At 52.2% G+C, this 27,735-nt stretch overlaps 1 protein-coding gene across 3 annotated transcripts; it reads right to left on the bottom strand.

Moving 5' to 3' along the window:
- Positions 3,547 to 27,304, bottom strand: RAB17 (RAB17, member RAS oncogene family). Of its 3 annotated transcripts, none has more exons than XM_018040662.1 (6): positions 26,930 to 27,304; positions 17,274 to 17,433; positions 10,398 to 10,549; positions 9,904 to 10,029; positions 4,622 to 4,715; positions 3,547 to 4,335 (listed from the first exon to the last, which is right to left on the bottom strand). In XM_018040662.1, exons 2-6 carry the CDS (start codon positions 17,428 to 17,430, stop codon positions 4,223 to 4,225), a joined length of 642 nt encoding a protein of 213 aa, XP_017896151.1. In that variant the 5' UTR covers positions 17,431 to 17,433; positions 26,930 to 27,304; the 3' UTR covers positions 3,547 to 4,222. The 3 variants fall into 3 exon arrangements, with proteins under 3 accessions (XP_017896151.1, XP_017896157.1, XP_017896160.1); XM_018040668.1 differs by having other exon boundaries at positions 17,274 to 17,523; positions 26,930 to 27,126; XM_018040671.1 differs by lacking the exons at positions 3,547 to 4,335; positions 4,622 to 4,715 and adding an exon at positions 9,486 to 9,589.

Here is a 27,735-nt window from a genome sequence, read left to right as displayed (position 1 = left end):
CAGTTGTATCTGACTCTTCGCGACCCCTTGCGACAACATGGACTATACAGCCCACGGTATTCTCCAGGCCAGAATACCGGGGCCTTTCCCTTCTCCAGGGGATCTTCCCAACCCAGGAATCAAACCCAGGCCTCCTGCATTGCAGGCGGATTCTTTACCAACTGAGCCACAGGGGAAGCCCAAGAATACTGGAGTGGGTAGCCTATCCCTTCTCCAGGGGATCTTCCCAACGCAGGGATTGAACCCAGGTCTCCTGCACTGCAGGCGGATTCTTCACCAGCTGAGCTACCAGGGAAGCCCACAGTCCTTAGAAAAGAGCGTATAAAAAGGAGGACATGGGTCAAGAGTAAAATTCTGATAAGGGGATCAAAATGACCCAATGTTTGGATCATGGTGGGCGATTCCAGCACCCTGAGAATCGCATCACAAGTGAGTCCGTAAAGACGATTGTTTCAAAGGCTTGTCTGTGAAAGGAAAGGAGAGGGAGACGGCAAGTGAAGGGGAGAGAAGAGGAAAGGGCTTGGATCCGCTTGTTTTAAGATGGAAGGGCAAGGATTTAAAAGGAGAAGTAAAACTCGCCCTGTTTGCAGATGACAGGACACCGTACACAGAAAATCCTCAAGGTTCCACCAGAAAATGACTAGAGTTACTCAATAGAAATACTAATAGCTTCCACGATTATCACTGCATTTACTTTCCCACACTCTCCCCTCTTCTCTCTACCCCTTGGAAGTGAGTTGTAGATATCATATTTCCCCCAGAGATTTCTGCATCTTTCTCCTTAAACGAAGGGCAATCTCCACCATAACCACAAAATTATCATCATGCCTCAAACATTTTGTAAGAATTCCATAATATCATAGAGTTTTTCATCCATACTCAAAACTCCCCAAATAAGGCAAGGAACTCTTAGCTGCCTTTTTTTTTTTTTTTTTGGAAGCCAGAGTCCAGTCTAGATTTAGCGTCATGGTTAGTTATTTCCCGTTAGTCCCCCGTCATCTGATTTTGTCACAACACCGACTCTTACAAGAGTCCAGACACGTTACCTAGTAGGATGATCCACACGCCGCACATGGCGCCTGCTCCCCCAAGTGCTCTGACCTCCTCCTTCCGTCCTGCCCCTGTATTTCCTGTCATCTGAGCAGTTAGGTCCAAGGGCAGAGTGGGGCTCAGCCATCGCTGAGACATGAACGCTCCGTGTCTGTCCTACAGCATGGTATCTGACAGTGGGCTCCAGGTCCCACTCCGATAGGAGCCGAGCCTGACCCTTTGTAAACTATAAGACCGTCTTGATTTCCTGCCTGCTCAGAAATGCTCTTCAGAAGTCCTGGGGCCCCGTGACAGCAGTCTATCTCCCAAAGAGCTCCCGGCCATGGACTCAGGCCCCCAGGTACCCTTGCTGAGACCAGCTGTCCTCCGGGGGCTGCACGATGCTGATTCTCTGATTCTTTCCTCCTGAGCGGATTCTTCTAAAGGAGGTATTTTTCCTTTTTCCCCTTTCTTCCTTTTTTTTCTTTTCATTCAACATCTTACAAATGGTAAGATGATTTCAAGTTGTTCTAAATGTGGCCTCTGAAAAGGGACTATTTTAAAAGGAAAAGAATGGATTCCTGAGTCAGCCCCTCCAGGCACAGGGGACTCTTCCAGGGGAGAAGGAGGAGGAGCTAGAAACAGAGCGGGAGGGGAAGGTCAGGACCACAAGCAGGAAGCAGGGTAGCTCCTGGAGGCTGCTTCTCAGCTCTGCTGTGCCTCCTGCCTCCACCACGAGCACACACACGTGCGTGTGCACACACACACAGACTCTGGCTTGTGAAAAGGGCTGGAGCGGCTTCCCCAGCTGCAGACAGGAGAGAGCTCACAGACTGGACTCCCCCAGGGCTGTTTACCCTGGAGAATCTGGGCCCGGAACACCCGCAACCCCAGGGACTCATCTCCCTCCAGGCTCCACGCCCACCATGACCTCACAGTCCAGGGAGCGCTAAGCTCAGGTTTGTGCAGCAGACACAGAGGGCTCCAGAAGCACCTGTCCCTGGGTGTGGCAGAGGCTGTTTCTAGCAAAAACCTGCCTTTTCTTTACAATGCTGGGGAAAATAGCTTCAGTCCTCTCCTGGGACACATTTGCTGAGTGCCTGGCATATGCCAGAATCATACCAGGCACTGGGAGCCCCATGCGAGGACAGACAGGCAGAACCCCTGCCCTCACCGCAGAGCTCCCCGTGTCTGAATATTAGGTCACTGGGTGGGTCTAGACCTCCCAGGGCCCATGCCACCCTGCAGACAGATCTAACACGGAGCTGGTGGGCTCAGGGATACCGTCTACAGAGGCTTCCAGGTGATTCCAGGGCTGAGCCCCACCTGCCTCGTGGGGGAGAAGGTGAGGGAAAGGGGCAATCACACCTGGCAATGGGGACCCCAGGCTTCAGGGTCACCATGCACCCCATCCCATCCTGCAGGGACGGAGGGAGGCATGAAGGAGGGAGGTGGCGATGAGTCAAAGAATATGCTTTAATAATAAACTCAGGAGGAAAGCAATCACGTATATGGACATCCTACTGCAGCATGATTTCCTCACTTCCTGTTTCATCATGGATGGGTCCATAGTCTTCTGAAAGACATCCATTGTTCAGCAAAGCAACTCTCTAGACCTGGAGCGGCGGGGTTTGCTTCAGCGAAGCGGGAGTGCCATCTAGTGGCTAGAGGCAACCTCAGCCTCCCGCCACCTCCAAAGTGGTCTCCTCCTTTGCGGGGGGGGGGGGGGAGTCTCAGCCCAGCCCGCTCCCCTGGTAGCTCGGCAGTAAAGAGTCTGCCTGCAATGCAGGAGACTACCTGCAGCGCAGGAGACCCCGGTTCAATCCCTGAATCAGGAGGATCCCCTGGAGAAGGAAATGGCAACCCCCTCCCGTGTTCTTGCCTGGAAAATCCCGGGGACAGAGGAGCCTGGTCCACAGGGTCTCCAGAGTCAGACAGGACATTGGTGACTAAGCCACCCAGCCCCGCTACCCGGAGTGAGGAAACAGCTCACAGGAAGCGGCCTGACACAGCAAGGGCCCCCGTCTCACTCGCTCCATCTTCAAGGGAGCGGTCGTATAGGACACTTCACTGCAGCCAAAATCTGCAGGGCTCGCAGCAGAAAGCGGCCAGGCTTCACCTGGACATTGTCTAGGAAAGAAACACGCGTTTGGGGGACATCAAGGGGCTCAGCATCAACAGGGAAGGCCGCTTACGTTTGTCCTGTTGATCCTTACAGTTGACAAAGTGAAGCTACTTTTTGGGGGAGGGGGATGACAGTGGCTTCTTATTTAAAATTTCTCACCTGCTTATCACAGTCCCAGAGGGGGACCAGCATTACCGCCTCCCCAGTAGTAAGCCACCTTTGAACTACCTTCATGGGGCCGCTGGCCTCTCTAAAGGGAGGAACCAGGCGAGCCCGCGACGCGTCTCCGCCCGAAAGATGCCCTGTGCCCACCGCAGCCACCGCCGCCCCGCCTGGGGGCCCTCGGGGGACGTGCATAACAACCCCCACCTACAAACTCACCAGAGACCATGTGCGAGAAAGGGGTTTACTTTTAGGAGAAAAACTCACTGGAGCAGAACAAGGTATCCCTCCGCTTGAAATCCGAGTCCTCAAGCCTATGGGCCCAAGCATCTTGTCATAGTCACCCTGAGAAGCGGACAGTGGGGCCCCGCCCCACCCCCAGCTGCACCCCTCAGGGACCCTCACAGAGGTCCGGTGATGACATGGTCCGCTCCAGTGGGGCTTGCTGACCCCTCTCCCCTGTCCTAGGAGCAGGGGAAACCCTCCAGCCCATCCCGGGCGGCCTCCTGCCCAGAGCCAAGTCCCCGCCGGCTGATTTCCCTTCCTTCACTGCCTGGTGGCCAGGCAGCTGAGGAGGGCACCTCCAGGCAGGGTCAGGCGTGCCCACCCCCAGGACATCTGGGATTTAGGCGGAATCTGACAACTGGGGACGTGGAGCCCCCACCCTCTGGAGGCCCTTGGAGACACAAACATCTCCCAAAGGACTCCCACGAGCTTGGGAGGCGATTATTCTAAGGAATGCTGGCTTCCTGCGCCTCGAGGACTCAGGCACGCGCCGGGCTCGACGGTGGACCCGGGTCAGAGCACCACCATCACCACGGAGCTGGCTGGAGCTCACTCAGAGGACCGCCGGGGCACGGGCTGGGAGTACCCGCTTCCCCGCAGCTGCCCCCAGAGCGGCCGCTTCTAGTGGGCACAGCATCGGCCACGCTGCGAGGGCCGCTCACTCAGGGTCAGCGGGGCGTCTCTCCGCTGCCTCTGGCCCTCCTTGCTCTCTTCTCTCCGCAAAAGCTCCCGGGCTGTGGATGACAGGAGGGGGAAGCCCAGCTGGGAGGGAAGCCCCCCAGCCCAGCACAGCCCCTACACCCTTGGCAGCCCCTGGAGACCCCCCTCCCTCGTGCTCTCCGGGAACCAGGAAACAGGCGCCCTTGACTGCTGTGCACCTTCCAGGCCCCTGGCAACATTCGGCTGGGCTTCAGGAGGCCAGAGAAGCCCCATTTGAAGAAGGTGCACCCCCCTCACCCCACCCCACCTCACCCCACCCCACCCCACCTCTGGCTCCTGGGCGGGGGGCTGGTCACTCACCAACAGCGTTGAAGACCTCTGCCACCTGGTAGTTCCGTTTGGCCGAGGTTTCCATGAACAGCAGCCCCTTGCTCTCTGCAAACTCCTTCCCTTCCTGGAGGAAGTGACCGTGGAAAGTCCACATTAATCCCAGAAAGACCACGGGACAGTTACACCAGCGGAGAACCTCATTCCTCACATCCTGTTACTGGGGCTCCTGGGGGAGGTGGTCAGGATTGGGCAGCAGGGCCAGGAGTGGGGTGTGGCGCTCACTGGAAGGGGAGCCTAGCGCCCCCAGTGGGGTCTGTGGGGAGGCTCCCCTCCCACCGTGGAATCTTGGGGTGGGGGACTCCAAAAGCAAGCGAGACATGGAGGGGGGGTGAGGCCAGCCTGGTGGGAGCCCCCCTGGGCCCTTCTCTGCTCCCCCTCCTTGTTTTTGTCACGGGGTCAGGCCTGCATGGAGTGATGGTGTGTGAAGCAAGGGAAGCTGGGAAACTCCAGGGCTGCTTGTGTGGCCAAGAAGGGGAGAAGTGTCCACGAAGGAGGACCTGGGGGCCTCCCTGGGCAGGCCCCTCACCTCCGGACCCTCCCAGGAGGAGCTTGGGCCCCAGATGGTCCTGCCTGAGGCTGAGCGGGCCCCGGAGGCTGGGCCAGCCAGGCCTGCAGCATCGCACCCAGCAGCATCCACCCTCCTCACCTGGCCCACAGAGCTGCACTCCACCCCCTTCCCAAGCTTCTCAGCCCCTCCCAGACACAGAGATGGCTCATTATCATTTGTGTTTTAAAGGACAACGTGACCTGGTACAGATGAAGACTTGGTGACTTCGGGTAGCTCACATCTGGTCATATCTGCATGCATGCTCAGTCACTCAGTCATGTCCAAATCTTTGCAATCTCATAGACTGTGGTCCGCCAGACTCCTCTGTCATGGGATTTCCCAGGCAAGAATACCGGAGTGTGTTGCCATTTCCTCCTCCAGGGGATCATCCCAACAGGGATCAAACCCTCTTTTCCTGCATCACCTACATTGTCAGGGGGGTTCTTTACCACTGCACCACCTGGGAAGCCCCTGGTCATCTGAATGAAACCCAAATATCTGCCTTTCCCCGACTAGCTTGAGGGTTCCAGGTGGAGTCACCCTAAGGGTTTGCTCTCAGTGCAATGGGCCTCTTGCCGGGGGCCAGCGTGAGGAATCCCACCCGTGACAAGGTCATGCAGAAGGAAGCCTGACAAAACGCAAGGATGTGATCAGACTTCAGGGGTTCCCCCTGGAATTTCCTGAGCATCCACCCCCCAAGACCAGAGTCTGCCTGCTTTACTGTGTTACGCTTTCCACCTACTCTTCTGTCATTAACAGGGGGCTGTCCCACTACCACTTTTTTCTGGAAAAAAAATTAATTTAGAGCTTTTAGATAATAAATCTCCTGGGCATAATACTAGTGTTTCAATCCAAAAACCCCTCTGATGGCTTTCCAGCCTGCCTGCAGGACTCGTACAGCTGCGCATGTGATTGTTTACAGTCTCCCAACCTCGAGAGGCACAGGAAGCTTAAAACATCCTAGGAATGCAGAGGCTTCTGAGGTGTCAAGATCATTAGAATAAAACTGATTAAGTGTTTCATTGTTGAGCGAATACTTGCTGCCAAATTTTCATATCCTTTATTTTTAGATATAGTTGGTATATAGAAAAACAAGTAGGAGACCTGGTATTAGCAACATTAGATCTTTGAGTTAAGTACCTTCTTTGTTATAACCCACTGCGCCTTTGTTCTATAGAGATGTAACTTTAGCGCTTTAGGGAGATGCAGATTAAAGAAATACACTTCAGGGGAAATGAGATTAACATTCATTGAGGAAGAGAGCCAAAAAGTGTTAGCAAGCCTCTTGGCCAGAAGATAATGTAAATCACCTGAGACCTTTTGCATACAAAAAGATATACAGAAAGAGTCTGGGCTGCTAACACTACATAATTTTGTATTACCCATTGATCTTTATGTACAATCAAAAAGGTATAAAAGGCTTTCTAGACAATAGAGGCGGGGCCAGTCATTGGAAGGACTGGTTTCCCCCCTGTCTCCTCTTTACTCTAATTTCAGGCTGAATTCCCATCTGGGGTGTGGAGGCTCACCATGTCTACTTACTTGTCCCGGCTTCTAAGATCCGTAAGAGAGGGAGCCCAAGGCCGGGCACTCTCGGATATTCAAACGGGCGCTGGTGGCCTAACGTAGGTGGTGTAAGCTCCTTGTCTGGAGCTTTATTGGTTTTCCACGTAACCCAAGTTAATCAGCCTCTTTTCTCCACTTAATTGTCCTACTATACTATTTCTTCCTAATCTAATCTTATGTTAATAAATAAATAAGTTTTTCCCTCGACAATGCCGTCCCTGCTTCGAATTCCCTGGATCCACTGGGGCTGGACCCCGGCAGCCTCTAGCCCCTAAATTGCAGGTCCTCACCCTTCCGTCTGCCAGTTTGTCCTTGAGGTCCCCCAGGATGGGGTTCATGGTTATCTCACTGCCCATGGAATGAGAACATCCAGTGCAGAGACCCTGGCTCCTAAATTCATTCCCCCACACAAGGAACCAGTGTTCCTCAGGGAAATGATTTCCAGGGCTGGGGCTGGGAAAGGGCAAGATGAGCCAGGAACGACTTGGCCAGCCATTCCTGGCCAGCCAGGAAGGAAGAAAGAATAACGGGGCAAGAGGGACAATGCCCACTGGGCTGGGGGATTTCTCAGTGGCCAGATTCAGGAGCAGAGCTCCCTGAACCAGGGAGAGGACCATAGTGGAAAAGTGATACAATCTGAGCTAAGAGCATTTGTGGGTATTTGTTTCCTGATTTGCTCATCATTCTGTGCTTAATGGCTTCCCTGAGAGCTCAGCTGGTAAAGAATTCACCTGCAGTGCAGGAGATCCCGGTTCAACCCCTGGGTCGGGAAGATCCGCTGGAGAAGGGATAGGCTGCCCACTCCAGTATTCTCGGGCTTCCCTTGTGGCTCAGCTGATAAAGAATCTGCGTGCAATGTAGGAGAACCTGGTTCGATCCCTGGGTTGGGAAGATTCCCCCTGGAAAAGGGAAAGGTTACCCACTCCAGTATTCTGGCCTGGAGAATTCCACGGACTGTATAGTCCATGGGGTCACAGAGAGTCGGACACGACTGAGCGACTTTCACTTTCACTGCTGTGCTTACGTAAGTGAGCCGCTCGCACCTGGGAAAGCTGGGGAAGGGCAGACAGGAACTATCTGTACTATTTCTGCAACAAGCTCTGCAATGCTGGAATTATTTTAAGATGAAAAGCCCCCAAATTACTGGGAAAGCTTCACTGCCCGCTGGTCAGCCTGGCCTCCGCCCGACCGAGGCACCTGCAGCTTGGGGGTCTGTGCACTCTGTCCCCCCACCCCCAGCCCAAGGCCCAGCCTGTGGGAGCTCGGAGTGAAGAAGAGGCCAGGGTGGGGTCTGGGGCCCCAGGGTCAACAGCCAGGCCCCGGGGTGGCGGCTCCCATGCAGTCTAAGCCATGGGGTCTCCCACCCACAGGCTGGCCGAGCCCAGGGCAGGGGTCCTGGGGGAGCAGAGAGGAGGCCCCATCCGCCCCAGAGCTGGACCCCTGGCCTCCCTGAGGGTCTCCCCACCCAGGTCACATCTCCCCCACAGCCTGACCTGTCCTCCTCACGTTCTTTCTAAGTCACCTATCAGATCCCTGCCCCTGAGCCCACCACCACCACAGCGGGGGGCTCGGCCACTGAGCCCCAGGGCAGTATGGGGCTTCTCTGGCAGCCCCCTGCCTCCAGCCTCCCTCCCCTCCCTACCCCCTGCCACCCAGCACCCTCTCCCTTCATCTGCCCCTCCACCTCTCCTAAACCCACCCCACACACATCTACACACAGACACCACCTCACCTCCTACACACACACACCTGTGCACACATGGAGACACACACCTGTTCACACAGACACACCTGTCCACACAGACACCACCTTACCTTCTACACACACACACCTGCACACACACAGAGACACACACACCTGTTCACACACACCTGTTCACACACACCTGTTCACACACACCTGTTCACACAGATACACACACACATCTGTCCACACAGACACCACCTTACCTCCTACACACACAGACACACACATCTGTGCAGAGACACACACACCTCTTCACAGACACTCACATCTGTACACAGACACCACCTTACCTCCTACACACATACACACCTGTACACACAGAGACACACACACACACACACACCTGTACACACAGAGAGACACACATCTATACACAGACACTGCCTTACCTCCTACACACACACACCTATACACACACAGAGATATACACAGCTGTACACACAGAGACACACACCTATACACAAACACCACCTTACCTCCTACACACACATATCTATACACACACACAGAGACACACACACTTGTACACACAAAGAGACACACACCTATACACAGACACCACCTTACCTCCTACACACACACACCTGTACATACACAGAGACACACACCTCCTACACAGACACCACATTGCCTCCTACACACACACTCTCCCATACACACACATAGAGACACACATACCTATACATACAAAGAGACACACCTATACACACAGAGAGACACACCTATACACACAGAGACACACACACCTGTAACACACGGACACACACACGGACCCGTGCTCCCTGCTCCAGGCTCCCAGCACTTCACAAGCCCACCTCCCTGAGCACCTTTTCTGTTCTTAGTCATATTACACCTTCTGGGTCCTCTGCTCCTTGCTAATTTCCTAGCAAATAAATGTGGGTTTGCCCCTTCTTGAACCTGGAGGAGGAAATGGCAACCCAGTCCAGTATCTCACCTGGAAAGCCCCACGACAGAGGAGCCTGCTGGGCTACAGTCCATGGAGTCTCACAGAGTCGGACATGACTGAGCAACTTAGCACATATTTCTTGAACAGTTTGTTGAACACAAAGATGAAGACCTGAAACCCACATTACTCACAGGGTGAGAGGGTGGGGAGGGCCATGGTTTCCTCGTTCCTGGTGCTGCCTGCCCCTGCCAGGCCTCGGTGCCCAGGAGGTGTGGGGTCTATGGTGATGCTCAGGGCTCTCCCCACAGCTGGGAGCCACCATCTCTGGGTCTGACCTTCCCAGGAGAGATCAGAAACCTTGGCCCAGGAAGGAAACTTAATTGGGAATTGTGTGTGCGTGTGTGGCTGTGCGAGTGGGTGGTCACGTGTGTTTGGGGTCCCTCCCATCTCCCCTACTGAGACTTGATAACTGTCTCCAGACCCACCTCAAAGGTCACTTCCCGCTCCTCTTCCAGGTCTGTCTTGTTGCCGACCAGCATCACCACGACCTCTCCAGGGTGGAACTCCTCCTCCAGGTCCTTCAGCCACTGCTGAACTTTGCAAAAGGAATCCTGAAAAAGGAAAACGGACCGTCAGGCAGACTTGGTGTTCTTCCTCAGCCGTCCCAGAAAAGACAAGGCAGGTGTCGGTGGCCACCCCATGTAAAATACGGTCCAACTGACTCCCCCAAGGAATCATGAGTGATGGATGGTGATGCTCCAGAAGGAGGACCACAGAGCGCCACAAACCCAGCTGTGCAGCAGGAAGAGGGGTGGTCAGGGAGGGCTTCCTGGAGGAGGTGACCAGCTTTCACTGAAGGATTCTCCACTGGTTATCACGATTTTAATATAAAGGACCAGCCCAGGCCTTTCACATGATGCCTCCGGAAGATAGCCTCCTCATACCTGGGAGGGCAGGGACACGCCCAGGTGAGCCTCACCTTCCTGGTGATGTCATACACCAAAAGCGCAGCGTTGGCGCCCCTGAAGTAAAGGCGGCAGACACTGTGGTACTTCTCCTGACCAGCCGTGTCCCAGATCTCAAACTTCAGACACGTGGCCCCCAAGTCCACCACCTTGGTGAAGAACGCACCTGAAACAGAAGCCCAGAGCGACCTTTGCCTGGAGAACGAGGTCCTTATCCACAGCTCAGCCTGGGCTCAGCTCACCAGTGGGAGACAGACAGCCCCATGCTCCCCGGCACCCTCTGTGGGCAAGGCTCAGCAAACACCTCTTCTGGAAGGTGGCAGTTTCCAGAAGAAGCAGAGTTACAAGGAACTTGCTTGTAGATTACACAGAGGCTTTGTGTGGGAAGATGGACTCTAGGGTCCTACTCAAATCCTCTGGACCACGTGTGGCATGGAAGGGTCTCTGGCAACCAGGGGTCCGCACGTCCCCATGGGTGTCCAGCAATGCAACTGACGGTCACCCACCTCCTCCCCTGAATCCTTCCTGGCCTCCTGCTGACCTCCCAGCCTCATCCACACCTCTGCCTCCCGACTTCCCATCTCCACTGACAACTCTGCTTAGAATCCTTCCTCTTCCCCACCTCCTGACAAGCCCACTGGGGTCTTTGAGTGTCGGCCCTCGGGGTGCCGCTGGGCCCCCCTTCCCCAGGAGGCAGATTATGGTAGCCTATCCTGTGCTCCACACGCACTCACTGCAGGTAGACGTCTGTGTTCTCACCTGTCACCCCTGTGGGCAGCGAGCACCTGGACTTTTATGCATCCGTGTCTCTGCTTAATGATCACACACAATGAAAGAACTACCCCAAACCTTCCATTTGACATCCTGGGCAATCCACCTTTCACGTGAAGATTGCTTTTCTCCTTCCCAGAGCTTTCCCAAGTGACGTGACTTTAAGGGAGCTAATTAGTAACACCAAGACGTTTTGTCCCCAGAATGTAAACTGGTGCAGCCACTATGGAAAACAGCGTGGAAGTTCCTCAAAAAACGTAAAAATAGAGCTACCATATGATCCAGCAATCCCACTCCTGGGCATGTATCCAGAAAAGAAAAAAGCTCTAATTAGAAAAGATAGGTGCATCCCAACGTTCACAGCAGCATTCTTTACAATAGCCAGGGCCTGGAAGCAACCTAGATGTCCATCAACAGATGAATGGATAAAGAAGACGTAGGACTTATATAAAATGGAGTATTACTCAGCCGTAAAAAGAATGGAATCATGCCTCCTGCAGCAACATGGATGGACCTCGAGATTATTATACAGACAGAGAAGGACCAATATTACATGACATCACATAATGCAGACTCTAAACTACAACACAAATGAGCTCATCTAAGAAATAGAAAGACACAGAACAGCCTGTGGCTGCCAAGCGAGGGGCAGGCACAACTGAATCCCTTTTCTGTACAGAAGTAATTAAGACAACACTGCAAATCAACCATGCTTCAAAAAAATAAATGTTATTTTTAAAAAGGTGTTCTGGCCCCGTAGCATATGGGGTGTGTCACATACAGAGCTAAACCAGAGACTGCAGAGAAGCCTGTGGGTGCTTCAGGTGAAGCTGCTGCCCTGCCCAGACCCGGGCTGGGTTAGGGGCTTGTTGGGAGGTTCTGGCAGATGTGGCTTCGTGGTTGAAATGAAAACTTTCACTTCAAGGGCAGCGTGTGAGTGTCCTGGGACTGCCAGAACAAATGACCACACGATGCGTGGCTTAAAACAGCAGAAAGGTATTATTTCTGTTCTGGGGGTCAGGGGTTCAAAATCAAGGTGTCACCGGGGCTGGTTCCTTCCAGAAGTTCTGGGAGGGACTCTGCCCCACGCCCCCTCCCAGCTCCCGGTAGGGGTGGCAGTGATGGGTGGCCCTGGCTTGTAGGCGCTCCCCACTCTGCTGCTGTCTTCACAGGGAAGCTCTGCAGTCTCCTGTTCCAGGGACACTGGTCATGAGATTCACGGTGCACCCGAAATACAGGAATAGCCTTAACTAGTTATGTCTGCAAACACCCTCTTCCCCAGTAAAGCCACAGGTACTGGGGATCAGGACATGGATGTATCTTCTGGACACGATTCAATCCACTACAGATGTAGGGTAAGAGACACGTCTGGGCTGAGATTCTAGCACAGCAAGGGGAGGATCACCACTCTCTCTCACGAGAACCTGGTCTGGGGCAACTCCCAAATGGAAGCCACCAACGGGGCCTCTGCCTGCACGGCCTGCATTTTTCTGCTCATCCACAAGCTTGGAGTCATATACACCTGTTAGGTGCTATGGACTGAATGACTGTGTCCTCCCAGAGTCAGTGGGTTGAAGCTCTAACCCTCAGCGTGATGGTATTCGGAGATGGAGCCTTTGCGAGGTGATTAGGCTTAGATGAGGTCCTGAGGGTGGTGGGTTAGTTGCTCAGTCATGTCCGACTCTTGCAGCCCCATGGACTATGTAGCCCGCCAGGCTCCTCCATCCATGGGATTCTCCAGGCAAGAATACTGGAGTGGGTTGCCATTCCCTTCTCCAGGGGATCTTCCCGACCCAGGGATTGAACCTGGGTCTCCTGCATTGAGGCAGATTCTTTATAACAACTGAGCTACAAGGGAAGCCCAGCTGAGGCTGGGGCCCCCAAAACGGGGTTAGTGCCTTTGTAAGAAGGCACCCCCATCGTGTTCTGTCTCTCTGTTTCTCTGTGTGTCTCTGTCTCTCCCTCTGTGTGTGTGTGTCTCTGTCTCTCTCCCTGTCTGTCTGTCTCTCTTTCTCTCCTCCATCCCTTGCAAACACAAAGAAGAGGCCATGCAGATACACAGCCAGTTACCAGGATGGCAGCTACCCATAAGCCAAGAAAAGAGGGCTCCGAGTGAAACCTACTTTGCCAGCCCCTCACGCTTGGACTTCCAGCCTCCACACCTGTGAGAATAAGTGTCTGTTGCATAAGGTACCCAGTCTGTGCTGTTCTGCTGCGAGAGCCCAGTAGACCACGACACCAGGCCAAAGCTGCCATCTGCAGCTCAACAGCAGGTCTGACAGCTCCCGGCTCCTAAGAGGCTACTGTGGGGCCTAAGAGAAAAGTGAAAGTGAAGGCGCTCAGTCGTGTGTGACTCTTTGCGGCCCAGTGGACTGTAGCCCACCAGGCTCCTCCATCCATAGGATTCTCCAGGCAAGAGTACTGGAGTGGGTTGCCATTTCCTTCTCCAGGGGATCTTCCCGACCCAGGGGTCGAACCCAGGTCTCCCGCATTGCGGGCAGACGCTTCACCCTCTGAGCCACCAGGGAAGCCTGAGCAGGATGAAATTCCACTAGGACTGTTGGCGTCATGAGGGTGAGGGCCGCGTACGGGCCTAGGAAGGAGGCCTAACTGCTGCAAGGACTTTGCTGATTCCCGTAAACCTTCGAAAGCCCAGCTTCCTTCCTTACCATGAGTCAACACTGCCCCCTTCCCAGCGTGGTTGTCAAACCCGTGAGAAAAGAGAGGAGGCGCCTGTCTGACACCTGACATCGCTTCCCCACCTCCCTCTCCCCTCTCCCCGGCTCCCCAGCTCCTTGGCCGGGAGCAGCAGCCTTTTGCCCACATGCTTCGCCTATTTGCTGTCAAGCCACATCACACTTCTGAGTTCGATTTTGGTTTCACCCTAAAAGCCCTCACTGCTGGGCGACAGGTGGGCATAAAACTCAGGTTTGTTTCCTCTGTTTAGCTGTCTTAGCTTCTGATATTTTCCTTTTCTACTCTGAAAATGACAACTCATGCTTGAGCGTAAATCAATGCATTTAATAAAACCCTAACAAATTTCCAGGGAGGGCAGGGTTTTCAGTTGGAAAAACGATGTGGTACAAGAGGCTGCTGGCTGTTTACAGACCACAGCACCTCGTCTCCCGGGAGAGAGAGAGAGACAGGCCCCTAGGGGGCCCTCTGGGCTGGTAACTGATGCCAACTTCCACCCTTGCCCTGCAGACTCTCTGGCTCCAGAAAAGACCCCACATGTATTACCTTCTTTGTTTAGAAAACTGCTGACCACATTTTCTACCTGTTCACAGGTCAAGACGAAGAGTGATTAAGATAAACTTCCAAGATATGCAAACAGACTTGGAGATTTTGCCTAAAATGATACTGGCAACAAGCCGGGGTCTGGAGGCAGGATCAGACCAAGAACCAGGAACCATTCACGTTTCTGGAACGTGCTGGGGGAGATGATACATTGGCACATTTTCATCAGCCAATAATCTGTACCGGGGCCACGTGGCACGCTGCTCTTCATGGTGACACAAAGCAGGGCTCCGACTTTCTCTGGCCCCCCCGCAGATTCAACAAGGGGGCCCAGTGGCAGGGACACCTGGGGACCCTCCCGGCCCCCTCCCCAGCCTCTGGAAGCAGGTGTGCCTTCCTCTGGCTGAGCTGAATGGACCCCCTGCGGACACTGACAGAAGAACTCACTGGGGTTTTTCCTTCAACTTGCATATGGTGGCCCCAGTGCAAAGGAGTCTCGGCTAAACGCTAACACAAGGAAAGGCTGTGCTTTTTGACCTTTTAATTAAACAGCCGCTCCTGCTCACTCAAGCTCTCTCTGCAGCCTTCCCTTTTTTTGTGAAAGTCGTGAACTGCCTCTGGGTTGAAGGAAACACGACAGGGGTGACTCCTCAGGGACGCCTGGCTCCAGCAAAGTTTCCTTCAGCAGGGAGGGGGGCGGAGGGGGCAGAAACCCAGCACCCTTGGAGACTCCCCTGCTTCACACAAGGCCCAGCTGGTCCAAACTGGTTCCACCGGCAAATCCGCACGCAAGCACTAGATGTCACCACCCTCCAGAGACACCCCTGAGACGTGCGGGGAAGAGCCCACCTGCCAGGGCAGGAGATATTAGAGACACGGGTTTGATCCCAGGCTTGGGAAGAGCCCCTGGAGGAGGAAATGGCAACCCACTCCAGTACTCTCGCCTGGAGAATCTCTTGGACAGAGGAGCCTGGTGGGCTACAGTCCGCAGGGTTGCAAAGAGTTGGACACGACTAAAGCAACTTAACACACACACACACACACACACACACACACACACACACACCCCTCAGCCAGAGGGTTGTGGGCCACTGAGAATACACAGATATGGGCAGGTGTTCCCATATAACCTTATTCACAAAAACAGGCAGAGCCCTGTGAGCTCACGGGTGGGATCTCAACCCTCTGGCTGGGCTGGGATATGGAGGGCTGTGTGCCTGCATGTGAACCTGGATCCAGATTCAGGGGAAGGAGACAGCGAGGACCAGCATGGAAAGCTTGTCCAGATCTAGGCTCACACGCAGGCACACGGCCCCCCACACCCCAGCTCGGCCCGGCCCCTTCTGTGGTCTCTGCTCTGGACTAAAACCCACCTGGAAGCCAGACATAGCACTTTGTTGTATTTTTTCTTTTAAGGCCCAGTCCAGTATCACAGGTGAGTGGGGTCAGCTTTCCTGCTGATGGAGAAGAGGTTGCCCTGTGCACCCTCAGCGGGCCTGAATCCACAGTCCTCTCCCCACGGTTCTATCCCATGGCCAGCCCCGCGCCCTGCTCCGCCCTTCCCACCACTGACTCCAGGAGCCTGGCCCTGGCCAGTCCCTTTGGCCCTGCATGCCTCAGGGACTCAGGAACCACCGTCCTGAGAAGACTGAGGGCCCCCAAAGGCTGTCCATTGAATTTTTTTGTTTCTATGTCGGTGTGCCTGCTTGGCATTTAGAAAATCCTCCATACCTATTAGGGGCCTGGGGCAGAGGCCACACCCAGCAGGTACTTGCTAAGTGAGAGAGGGAGTGAACGGATGAGTGAGTGAATGGATGAATGCAGAGAAATGGAAGGCTCATCCACCAGCATCAGGTCAGCCGCTCAGTCGTGTCCTACTCTTTGTGACCCCATGGACTGCAGCACGCCAGGCCTCCCTGTCCATCACCAACTCCCGGAGCTTGCTCAAACTCATGTCCATTGCTTTGGTGATGCCATCCAACCATCTTATCCTCTGTCGTCCCCTTCTCCTCCCACCTCAATCTTTCCCAGCATCAAGGTCTTTGCAATTTAGTCAGTTCTTCGCATCAGGTGGCCAAAGTATTGGAGTTTCAGCTTCAGCATCAGTCCTTTCAATGAATATTCAGGACTGATTTCCTTTAGGATGGACGGGTTGGATTTCTTTGCAGTCCAAGGGACTGTGCATAACCGAGTCCAAATTTCAAACCAAAGCTTTCGTTCCAAATTAGGTGTCTTTCCAGCGTGTTGGGCTGCCTCCCAAGGAAACTGACACAAAGTACAGGTTGGGTTTCCCTATTTCAGGTGGGAAATGGGGGGTTTCACTCCTAGACAGGATGTGAAGGAGGCTGATTGCCCACAGATGCTCCAAAGTCCTTCCCCTCTGAAGGCTGTGACCCGTTGGCCTCTTTAAGCAGCACAGTGAGAAGGGCCTCCCTCCCTGACAACCTTTCTGACAGCACCCATCCCCCCTCCAACCCAAGCCAGGAGGGTAAACTGAGTCCGGGCAGAACAGGACTAGCTTTAGTAGGAGGGCAACCAGCCAGAGGGAGAGGCTGGCTTGTCTAGGGGGTCGGGTGGCAGAGCGTGGGGGCAGGTGCTTCTTCTGGGCTCCCCCTCCACCAACAAAATCTCTCACATACCCAACCCTTCGGCGCCAGACTCAGCCCTGGAATCTTCCAGCTGAGCTGAAGCCTGGTTGAGTTCTGGATTCCACGTGCGTGCCCACCAGCCCACGGAGGACCTTGTGCCCCCGGCACGCCTGAGGCTCCAGGAGGGCATGAGAATTCCCAGGTGGCTGGTTCCCGTGTGCCCCACACCCGGGTCAGCAGCCCTGGCTTCCCCATGAGGAGACTAAGGAAGGGGTGCCCCGTCCCATCACTTACATCCCACGGTCGGCAGGATGCTCTTGAAGTCATTCTTCACATACCGGACAGCCAAGCTGGACTTGCCCACAGAGCCACTGCCCAGGAGAACCAGCTTGAAGATGCAGGGCTGGCCCGGGGCGGCCCCGGGATGAAGGACCCCATCCACCTGCGCCATGCCCTGCAGAGAGACAGCGACGCGAGGAGGCTGAACGATGCCAAACGATCTCAGCAAGCTCACCCCCGGGACACGGACCAGACACGGACAGCCCTAAATGGAATGGAGTTCCAAGTCAGAGGGACCTGGCTTGCCAGTCCTGGGCCACTATGCACCCCATCTTGCCATCTGGAAATCAGGGTGAACGATAGCTATGACATAGGTCTGTTGTGATGTGCTTGGAAAGCATGTCCCCAGGGCCCGCAGGGCCAATGCATACGAACATCTTAAAACACTGCAGGATAGCCATTGAATGCTAGTCATCATACCGGCTCACTTCCTCCTCCTATCACCTCTAACTTTCGAACAATCCGTAGCTATTCCAAAAATGTTCTGAAAAGCCGGAGAGGCACGGCACTCTCTCAGTTGTGGTTCCTGGATTAAAACTGGCAGGTAAATAGGTTCCAGAAAACCTATTTACAAAAATGGTTAGTGTTTCAAGGATCTCAGAACATTTTAGCATTTCCCACTGTACTGAAAGCCTTAAAACATACAGTCATAACAAGCACCCTCTTCCAACAACACAAGAGATGACTCTACACATGGACATCACCAGACGGTCAACACCGAAATCAGATGGATTATATTCTTTGCAGCCAAAGATGGAGAAGCTCTATACGGTCAGCAAAAACCAGACCAGGAGCTGACTGTGGCTCAGATCATGAACTCCTTATTGCCAAATTCAGACTTAAATTGAAAATAGGGAAAACCTTTAGAGCATTCAGATATGACCTAAATCAAATCCCTTATGATTATACAGTGGAAGTAACAAATAGATTCAAGGGATCAGATCTGATAGATAGAGTGCCTGAAGAACTATGGATGGAAGTTTGTGACATTGTACAGAAAGCAGGGATCAAGACCATCCCCAAGAAAAAGAAATGCAAAAACACAAAATGATTGTCTGAGGAGGTCTTACAAATAGCTAAGAAGAGAAGTGTAAGGCAAAGGAGAAAAGGAAATATATACCCATTTGAATGCAGAGTTCCAAAGAATAGCAAGGAGAGATAAGAAAGCCTTCCAAAGAAATAGAGGAAAACAATTGAATGGGAAAGATTAGAGATCTCTTCAAGAAAATTAGAGATACCAGGGAAACATTTCATGCAAAGATGGGCACAATAAAGGACAGAAATGTTATGGACCTAACAGAAGCTGAACGTATTAAGAACAGGTGGCAAGAATACACAGAACTATCCCAAAAAAACACTTCATTACACAGATAACCACAATGGTGTGATCACTCACCTAGAGCCAGATATCTTGGAATGTAAAGTCAACTGGGCCTTAGGAAGCATCACTACGAACAAAGCTAGTGGAGGTGATGGAATTCCAGTTGAACTATTTCAAATCCTAAAAGATGATGCTGTGAAAGTGATGCACTCATTATGCCAGTGAATTTGGAAAGCTCAGCAGCGGCCACAGGACTGGAAAACGTCAGTTTTCATTCCAATCCAAAAGAAGGGCAATGCCAAAGAATGTTCAAACTACCCCCACAGTTGCACTCATCTCACACACTAGCAAAGTAATGCTCAAAATTTTCCAAGTCAGGCTTCAACAGTATGTGAACTGTAAACTTCCAGATGTTCAAGCTGGATTTAGAAAAGGCAGAGGAACCAGAGATCAAATTGCCATCATCTGTTGGATTATAGAAAAAGCAAGAGTTCCACAAAAAAAATCTACTTCTGCTTTATTGACTATATGCCGAAGCCTTTGACTGTGTAGATCACAACAAACTGTGGGAAATTCTTAAAGAGATGGGAATACCAGACCACCTGACCTGCCTCCTGAGAAATCTGTATGCAGGTCAGGAAGCAACAGTTAGAACTGGACATGGAACAATAGACTAGTTCCAAATTGGAAAAGGAGTACATCAAGGCTGTATATTGTCACCCTGCTTATTTAATTTATATGCAGAGTACATCATGCAAAGTGCCAGGCTGGATGAAGCACAAACTGGAATCAAGATTGCCGGGAGAAATATCAATAACCTCAGATATGCAGATGACACCACCCTTGTGGCAAAAAGTGAAGAAAAACTAAAGAAACTCTTGATGAAAGTGAAAGTTGAGAGTGAAAAAGCTGGCTTAAAATTCAACATTCAAGACACAAAGATCATGGCATACAGTTTCATCACTTTGCGGCGAACAGATGGGGAAACGACGGAAACAATGACAAACTTTATTTTCTTGGGCTCCAAAATTACTGTGGATTGTGACTGCAGCCATGAAATCCAAAGACACTTGTTCCTTGGAAGAAAAGCTATGAAAAAGCTAGACAGCATATTTAAAAGCAGAGACATCACTTTGCCAACAAAGATCCATATAGTCAAAGCTATGATTTTTCCAGTAGTCATGTATGGATATGAGAGTTGGACTATAAAGAAAGCTGAGCGCTGAAGAATTGATGCTTTTGAACTATGGTGTTGGAGAAGACTCTTGAGAGTCCCTTGGACTGTAAGGAGATCCAACCAGTCCATCCTAAAGGAAATTAGTCCTGAATATTCATTGGAAGGACTGATGCTAAAGCTGAAACTCCAATACTTTGCCCCCTTGATGCGAAGAACCAGCTCATTGGAAAAGACCCTGGTGCTGGGAAAGACTGAAGGCAAGAGGAGAAGGGGACGAGAGAGGATGAGATGGTTGGATGGCATCAACAACTCGATGGACATGAGTTTGAGCAAGCTCCAGGAGTTGGTGATGGACAGGGAGGCCTGGTGTGCTGCAGTCCATGGGGTTAAAAAGAATCAGACATGACTGAGTGACTGAACTGACTAACTGAAAACATGCAGTGATATGCCCTGGAGAAAAAGGGCTCTGTGATCGAAATAAATCTGGGCAAACTCCGTGTATTTTTTCATTATAGAAAATGTTAGGCATGTACCAGAACAGAGCAGAAGAAGGTCATTCTGGTGAACCTCAGGCTTCCATCATCCACCTCCCAAGAACTAGCTGTACCCACACCCCCAAAGCCCACTCCCACCAAAGATTACTTTGAGGGGATTCTTAGACATACTATTATTTCTTTTGTACATCAGTATATGTACATGCATCCTCTTTTTCCTTGCAATTTATTTGTGGAAGAAATCATATTTGCCTATAGTTTTCGGTCTGGATTTTGCTGATTGCATCCCTGTATGGTCACTGAATATGCTCCTGCAAAACCTATATTTTCTGTAGTTTGGTGGCTCAGAACAGAAATCTGCTTGGATACTGGCCATCTTTTGGCAAGAATGCTTTTGTGAGTGTGATGCATGTTTCCTCAGGAGGCAGATAATGTCAGGAAGATCCCCTAGAGAGGGAAACAGCAATCCACTCCAGTATTCTTGCTTGGAAAATCCCGTGGACAGAGGAGCCTACCTACAGTCCATGGGGCACAAAAAAGTTGGACACAACTTAGCAACTAAATAACAACAATTGTCTGTATTGCTTCTAGAAAAATCTTTCCCTGAAAATTGGCCAAATCCACCTCAGAGCCAGCCCATCTTGTGAGCAGAGCCTCTCCCATCTCGATGTAGGAAGGGAAGCGATTCTGGAGAAGAAAGGAAGTGACCCCCACCCCACCCCAGCCCCCAAGTCCCCAGCAAGCAGCCAGGGCCACAGGCTGGTCTGCTCTGCCCTGTGGGGACAAGAGGAAAAGAGTCAAACAGATGCGAGTCCTAACTACCAGTGAGACTTGCTGGACAGAAAGTGTCCGGAGTTACCATGCCTGGCAGACAAGGGCTCACAGGCCCATCTGCTCCCCGGGGACATGGATGCAGCAGAGCGGAGTGTTCCCGGAGACCGCGTCTGGAACCCCACATTCCTCGGGGCACTTAATGGTGTCAGTGGGCAACATCCTGCTGCAGCTTTTTCTGCAGCCCCCAGACTCACAGCTGCCTGGGGTTGGGGGATGGGTTCTACAAGGGCCAGCCCTCTCTCCAGAACCCACCACCCATGCAAGAACTCAAAGCTGTCCTGCTGCAGATTCCTGACCCACGAGTAGAAATGAAACTCAAAGGCAAAGTAAAATAGGGACTTCCCGGTGGTCCAGTGGTCAACACTCTGAGCTACCATGGCAGGGAACACGGGTTCAAACCCTGGTTGGGGAACTAAGATCCCCCATGCCGAGCACCACAGCCAAAAAATAAATAAATAAGTTAAAACACTTTTTCAAAAAACGGCACAGTAAAATAAACACTAAGGACAAATGGGGAGCCCCCGAATTGGCTGGCCCTCCAGGGATAAAATGACACCTGTAACTCTGCTCGCCAGGTCAAAGGGCAAACCAGAGTCCGGAAAGCCGCCTGAAGCCCCAGGAGAGATAACAAACAGACTCAGGCTCAAAGGTCAGGGGTTGCTAGAGCTGCTTATCTGTCAACCACACCACCAAATAAGCTGGGGGATTTGCCTTCCAGTGCAGCGGCGACATCTGCTCTCCGCTCACGCTGATGCAAACCCCTCTCCAGCCCCCGAGTCCCGCCTGTTCTCACAGCTGCCACTCCCACAGCACCCCCCCCCCGCCCCATCCCATCCTGCGTCCAGTCCCCGTAAACAGCAGCTCATAGGAGAGCCAACACTCCCTGCCACCGTCCCACCTGCAGCACCCTGTTCCTCCTCTTAACTGAAAGGATCTCAGTGTCTAACTCTACCTTAATCCAGTTACTTTGATGGTAATTGTTTCTCTCTCTCGCTGGGCTGTAACCTCTCATGAAAGCAGAGTGTTCACTGAGATTGTTGTTGTTGTGCAGTTGCTGAGTCATGTCCAACTCTTTGCAACCCATGGACTGCAGCACACCAGGCTTCCTGTCCTTCACTGTCTCCCGGAGTATGCCCAAACTCATGTCCATTGAGTTGGTGATGCTATCTAACCACTGAGATTATAGTAGGTGCTCAACAGAGATCTCATGAGTGAACATGGGGTTGGCTTAGCAAGAAGCCAGCATGTCAGACATAGTTTGTGTAGCCAGCCCTACGCCAGGTAGCTTGTCAAGCACTGGGCTGGGGTCTCTGCAGAAAGAGAACCAGAGGGGCCTCCAGCAGGCCCTGAGACCAGCTTCCGGCAGGCAGCTCAGCCTGAGAGACCATGCAAGGCAGAAAGTTACTGGAGTTGGATCACCGAATCGATGTCACAAGTCTGAGCAAGCTCCGGAGTTGGTGACGGACAGGGAGGCCTGCCGTGTCGCAGTCCATGGGGTTCCAAAGAGTCGGACACGACTGAGCGACTGAACCGAACTGAACTGCCTTTAGGATCACCCTACATTCAGACGAAGCTGTTAAAACAGCACGTAAAACCTTGACCAACTTGAATGGGTCTTGCCTCCTCAAACAGATTGGTTGACTAATCAAATCTGGAGTCACTGTGCAGAGACAGTGCTGTGCGTGGAGAGGCAGAAGCCACGCCCCCAGGATGACTCCGGACCAGGAAGCTTCAGACCACGGAAAGCAAAGAACAAAGTGCTGGCATCAGAGCCCTCACCATGTGAGAAGTCCTTTAATAAGCAAAACGTGACTTCCAGGTGTGCGAGTCACTGATATAGACTGGTTTCAGTTCAGTTCAGTTCAGTCGCTCAGTCATGTCCGACCCTTTGCAACCCCATGAACCACACCATGCCAGGCCTCCCTGTCCATCACCAACTCCCAGAGTTTACTCAAACTCATGTCCTTGAGTCGGTGATGCCATCCAGCCATCTCATCCTCTGTGGCCCCTTCTCCTCCTGCCATCAGTCTCTCCCAGCATCAGGGTCTTTTTCAATGAGTCAGCTCTTCGCATCAGGTAGCCAAAGTATTGGAGCTTCAGCTTCAACATCAGTCCTTCCAATGAACACTTAAATGGACTGATCTAAGATGAATTAATTAGCTTCTGAGTTTAAAATTCCCCGAGCCCCTTACATGTGGCCCCAACCCTGGGACTGCAGAGAGGGGGCCTTGTCTCCCGTCTCCTCGCCGGTCAACCTTGAATTAAAGCTCTGTCTTTTCTCAAAAGCTAGTGCCATAGTGTCGGCTTCTCTGTGTGGGGGGGCAAGGAGCCCTTGCCCCACAGGACGGCAGGGGAGGAGGAGACCAAGGCTAAGGGACAGGCCGTGTCCACCGAGGAGCAGGGGCAGCAGGCTCAGGGCCCTGCACGGCTCAGCTGCACACAGGCTTCTGTTGAAGCCGAGCAAGAAGCCTCTGGGGCCCAGTGTCACCTCACCTTACAGAGAGACGAGAAGCTTTCCTAAGACAAGGATTTGGGATTCAAAGTCAGAGCAGGCTCAAGGGGGAGGGATGGACTGGGAGTTTGGGCTTAGCAGATGCCAAGTGGTATATATAGGATGGATAAACAACAAGGTCCTACCATATAGCACAGGGAATTATATTCGCTATCCTGGGACAAACCATGATGCAAAAAGAGTATGAGGAAGAATATATATGTATGCACACACGTGTATAACTGAAGTACTCCGCTATAAAGAAGACGTGAATGCAGCCTTGTAGATCAGCTTCAAGAAAACAAAGTTGTTTTTAAAAGGAAAAAAAAATTTTTAAGCCAGAGCAGGCTGCCTTCACGTCCACACCACATTCACCAGGCACGAGCATCATCTCAACCACTTATGGAGCAGCAGGCCCTGGGTTCCATCCACATCTAGAACCGCTGGTGCAAGGAGCCTGCCGGGAGCCTCCAGCCTGAGCTCACCATCATAAAGACGGTCAGCTCAGTAGCAGCCCTCGCTCATTAACCACCTGTTCTTTGGCCAAATGTGGAGAAACTGTGGCGCAGTGGTGACCAGTGGCTGGGGTGGGGGAAACGGAGAGATACGGGTCAAAAGGTGTAAACTTCAGCTGTAAGATTCATGAATTTGGGGGGACCTCGAGTACAGCATAATGATTAGAGCTGATACTGTATCACTTGAAAACTGCCAAGAGAGAGATCTTAAATGTTCCCACCTGGTATCTCTATACAATTGAACATCACTCAGCCATTAAAAGGAACTAAACGGGGTCATTTGTAGAGATATGGATGGACCTAGCGCCTGTTATCAGAGAAGGCAATGGCAGCCCACTCCAGTGTTCTTGCCTGGAGAATCCCAGGGACAGGGGAGCCTGGTGGGCTGCCGCCTGTGGGATCTCACAGAGTCGGACACGACTGAGCGACTTAGCAGCAGCAGCACCTGTTATACAGAGTGAAGTAAGTCAAAAAGAGAAAAACATATATTAACACATATGTGAAGTCTAGAAAAATGGTACAGACGAAGCTATTTCCAAGGCAGGAATAGAGACCCCCCTGGAGAGAACAGACACATGGAAACAGTGAGGGGAAGGAGAGGATAGGATCAATGGGAAGAGCAGCCCCGACATATGGACACCACCACGTGTGAGCCAGACAGCTAGCAGGAACCTGCTGCCCAGCACAGGAGCTCAGCTCTGCGATGACCGAGAGGGGCAGGACGGGGGTGAGTGGGAGGGAGGCTCTTCAGGGAGGGCATATACGCGCGCACACAGCTGAAACCAACATCAGAAACCAGTATCACATCATGAAGCAATTATACTCCAATTAAATAAAGAAACATTTTTAAAAGACACGGTAATTACGTGAGGGGGTAGGGGTGTTGGCTCAGCTATGATGGTTATCATTCTGCAATATGCAAATGTATCCAGTCAGCACGTAACAAACCTTAAAGATAAGCAATGTTATATGTCGACTATGTCTCAATAAAGCTCAGAAAAAGCAACACTTTTAAGAGTGGACTCCCTAGCTTTCTGTGACACCCACAGTAATGCCCTGCTTCCTGCTGAGTACCTAAAGCACCTGCTGAGAAGCAGGTATTCCACTAGATCTGAGCTATAATTCTACATAAATAGAGCGTTCTAACACACTGACAGCAATGCATCCTCAAGTATTTAAAGACACCTCTTTTTCTTTTCTATTTATGTGCACAAATTAATAAAACTCAAATCAAGAAAATCTTTAGTCCAAAGCATGTGTGAATTAACCAAACTCGGTGGAGTATAAATAAACATACAGGTAACACACCTCTTTATCTACAAATATTATTTTGCTATAAACATAAACACATAACTGTCAACATGAAAAAATCTGTTTACCCATAATCCCATTCCCTTTATACAAGGGACAAGATGTTGCCTACTTTCTTCTAGTTTGTTTCTCAGAATCTTACAAACAAACCAACCATCATTTTAACATGAAAAAAAATACAAATAAGCTGTATCAAGAGTAGTTTTCCACATTGCTATATATGTTACAGATGCATTTGACATGTGTGTGTTTAATGACCACATAACATCCCTACAACAATTCCAGTTTGCTGAACTATTTCTCTGTTACCGGGTGATTACTTGGCTTTCTTTTTTTTTTTTTTTTGCTGTAATAAATAAGACTGCAGTAAGCATTTTCCTGTATGGTTTCTTGTGTGATTACATGTCATAAGCATTTGATAATCAGAGGTTGGAGCCCTCTGTTCAGGGAGAGAATCAAAAATGCGACTGCTGACTCGGCCTCTGGAATTTCACGAAGATGGGGTGATGGACAGGGAAGCCTGGAATGCTGCAGGCCGTGGGGTCGCAAAGAGTCTAACACGACTGAGCGACTGAACTGAACTGGGGTGACTGAAGTCTCTCTAAACGCAGAGACATTCTCATGCTTGAGGCCAATAGGGACACCCTCTCGAACCTTTCAGTTTGGGGCTTTTCTTTCTTACAAGCTCACATCCGTCCACCGAGGGAGAAAGGAGAGGATGGGAAATCCAAACCAGGCTTCCTGGGGAGGAGTCGCCCCAGGGAGGGTCGGTCTGCAGTCTGCGCAGGACCTCCTCCCTGGCCAGCCCCGCCCAGCGTGCAAGGATTACAGCGCAGCTGTCTACCCTGAGGTCAGTCCATGTCCCGATCCGTCAACGGAAATGGATTCAAGACTTGAACTGGATTTTCCCGGAGGCCACTCTTTAAACCAGCTGCCCTGCTGGCCCAGCGGTAAAGAACCCGCCTGCCAAGCAGGAGACACGGGTTCCATCCCTGGGTTGGCAAGATTCCCTGGAGAAGGAAAGAGCAACCCACTCCAGTATTCTTGCCTGGAGAATCCCATGGACAGGGGAGCCTGGCGGGCTACAGTCCATAGGGGTCGCAAAAGAATTAGACAGGACTCTGGCTAAACAACAACAAAGAGATTAAAGGAGATTCTTTCAACTGGAATCTCCTGCCGGAACCCTGACCTAGCAAGCCACTGGGGACGAGCGAGGACACCTCTGGCGCTCAGGAGTACACACTCCTGGCCCCTCAGTTTCCACTTCTGATTCCTTACACGGGGGCTCAGGCACAGACACACAGACACAGAGACGCAAATCCACATGACACATCCACACAAATGCACTCAGACACTAATACACAACGCAGACACACACGTGCACACAGACACACAAAGGTACAAACACACACAGACTCACACATACACACACACTACAAACCGCTCAGCACCTTAAACCCGGACTCACGTGCTCCCCAGGCCTGGTCACTTCCAGCAAGCCTGACAGCCGGTCATCACTGGGTCCCCCAGGGCCCCGACCTGGGTCCCCGTTTCCCCCCACTTCTGGTCACGGGGAACGCCTGCTCCCTCCACGGGCAGGCTGGGCGTGGCCGTGTGCCGAGGGCCGGGCAGAGGCTCGGCTCCAACAGAAAACAGGTGAGAGGCAGCCTCCCCAAGGTCAGGCCTCCTCCCTTCCAGAGAAGCTCCGGGGCAAGGTGCGCCTTGGTCACGTGGTCACCTGGGGCAGGGGGCCTGGCCCTTAGCGCGGGCAATGCGGAGCCTCTGCGCACCTGCGGGAGCACCTACCGGAAGTCCCGCTCCTCCCCGGCCCCCGGCTCCCGCCTAGTTTCTCAGCTTTGTTGTGTCTCATTTCGGCGCTGCAGATTTATTTCCCTCCACGCCTTCCTCAAGCTGTGGGGCTCTTTGTTGTGCTTGAAACTAGTAGCCCAGAAGAGCAGGAAGTATTTGGGTCGGGAGAATTCACCGCTGCCACCAACAGCCGGGAGCCAGCGCCGGGGGTGGGGCTCTGTGTCTTTCCAGGCCTTCGGGGAGCAAGTTCCCTGGATGGGACTGAAGTCTTGGAGAATCCCTGCTTCCGTTTCCCAGCAGAGGAGGCCTCACGAATGATCAACATAAAACTGCATTTAGAATTCTGTGACCGGTGGCCCCAGAGCCCCCCAGTGACTGCCCAGGAGCAGAGGGAACAGCCCCAAATCCATGGTGCTCCCACCGCAGCCTGGAGTGGGGCCAACCAGCACCTCTGGGTGGACGGGG

This window comes from Capra hircus, chromosome 3 (genome assembly GCF_001704415.2).
Source record: "Capra hircus breed San Clemente chromosome 3, ASM170441v1, whole genome shotgun sequence".
NCBI lineage: Eukaryota > Metazoa > Chordata > Mammalia > Artiodactyla > Bovidae > Capra > Capra hircus.
The sequence above is the reverse complement of the archived record's forward strand: the minus strand, read 5'-3'. Positions and strand labels throughout refer to the sequence as shown.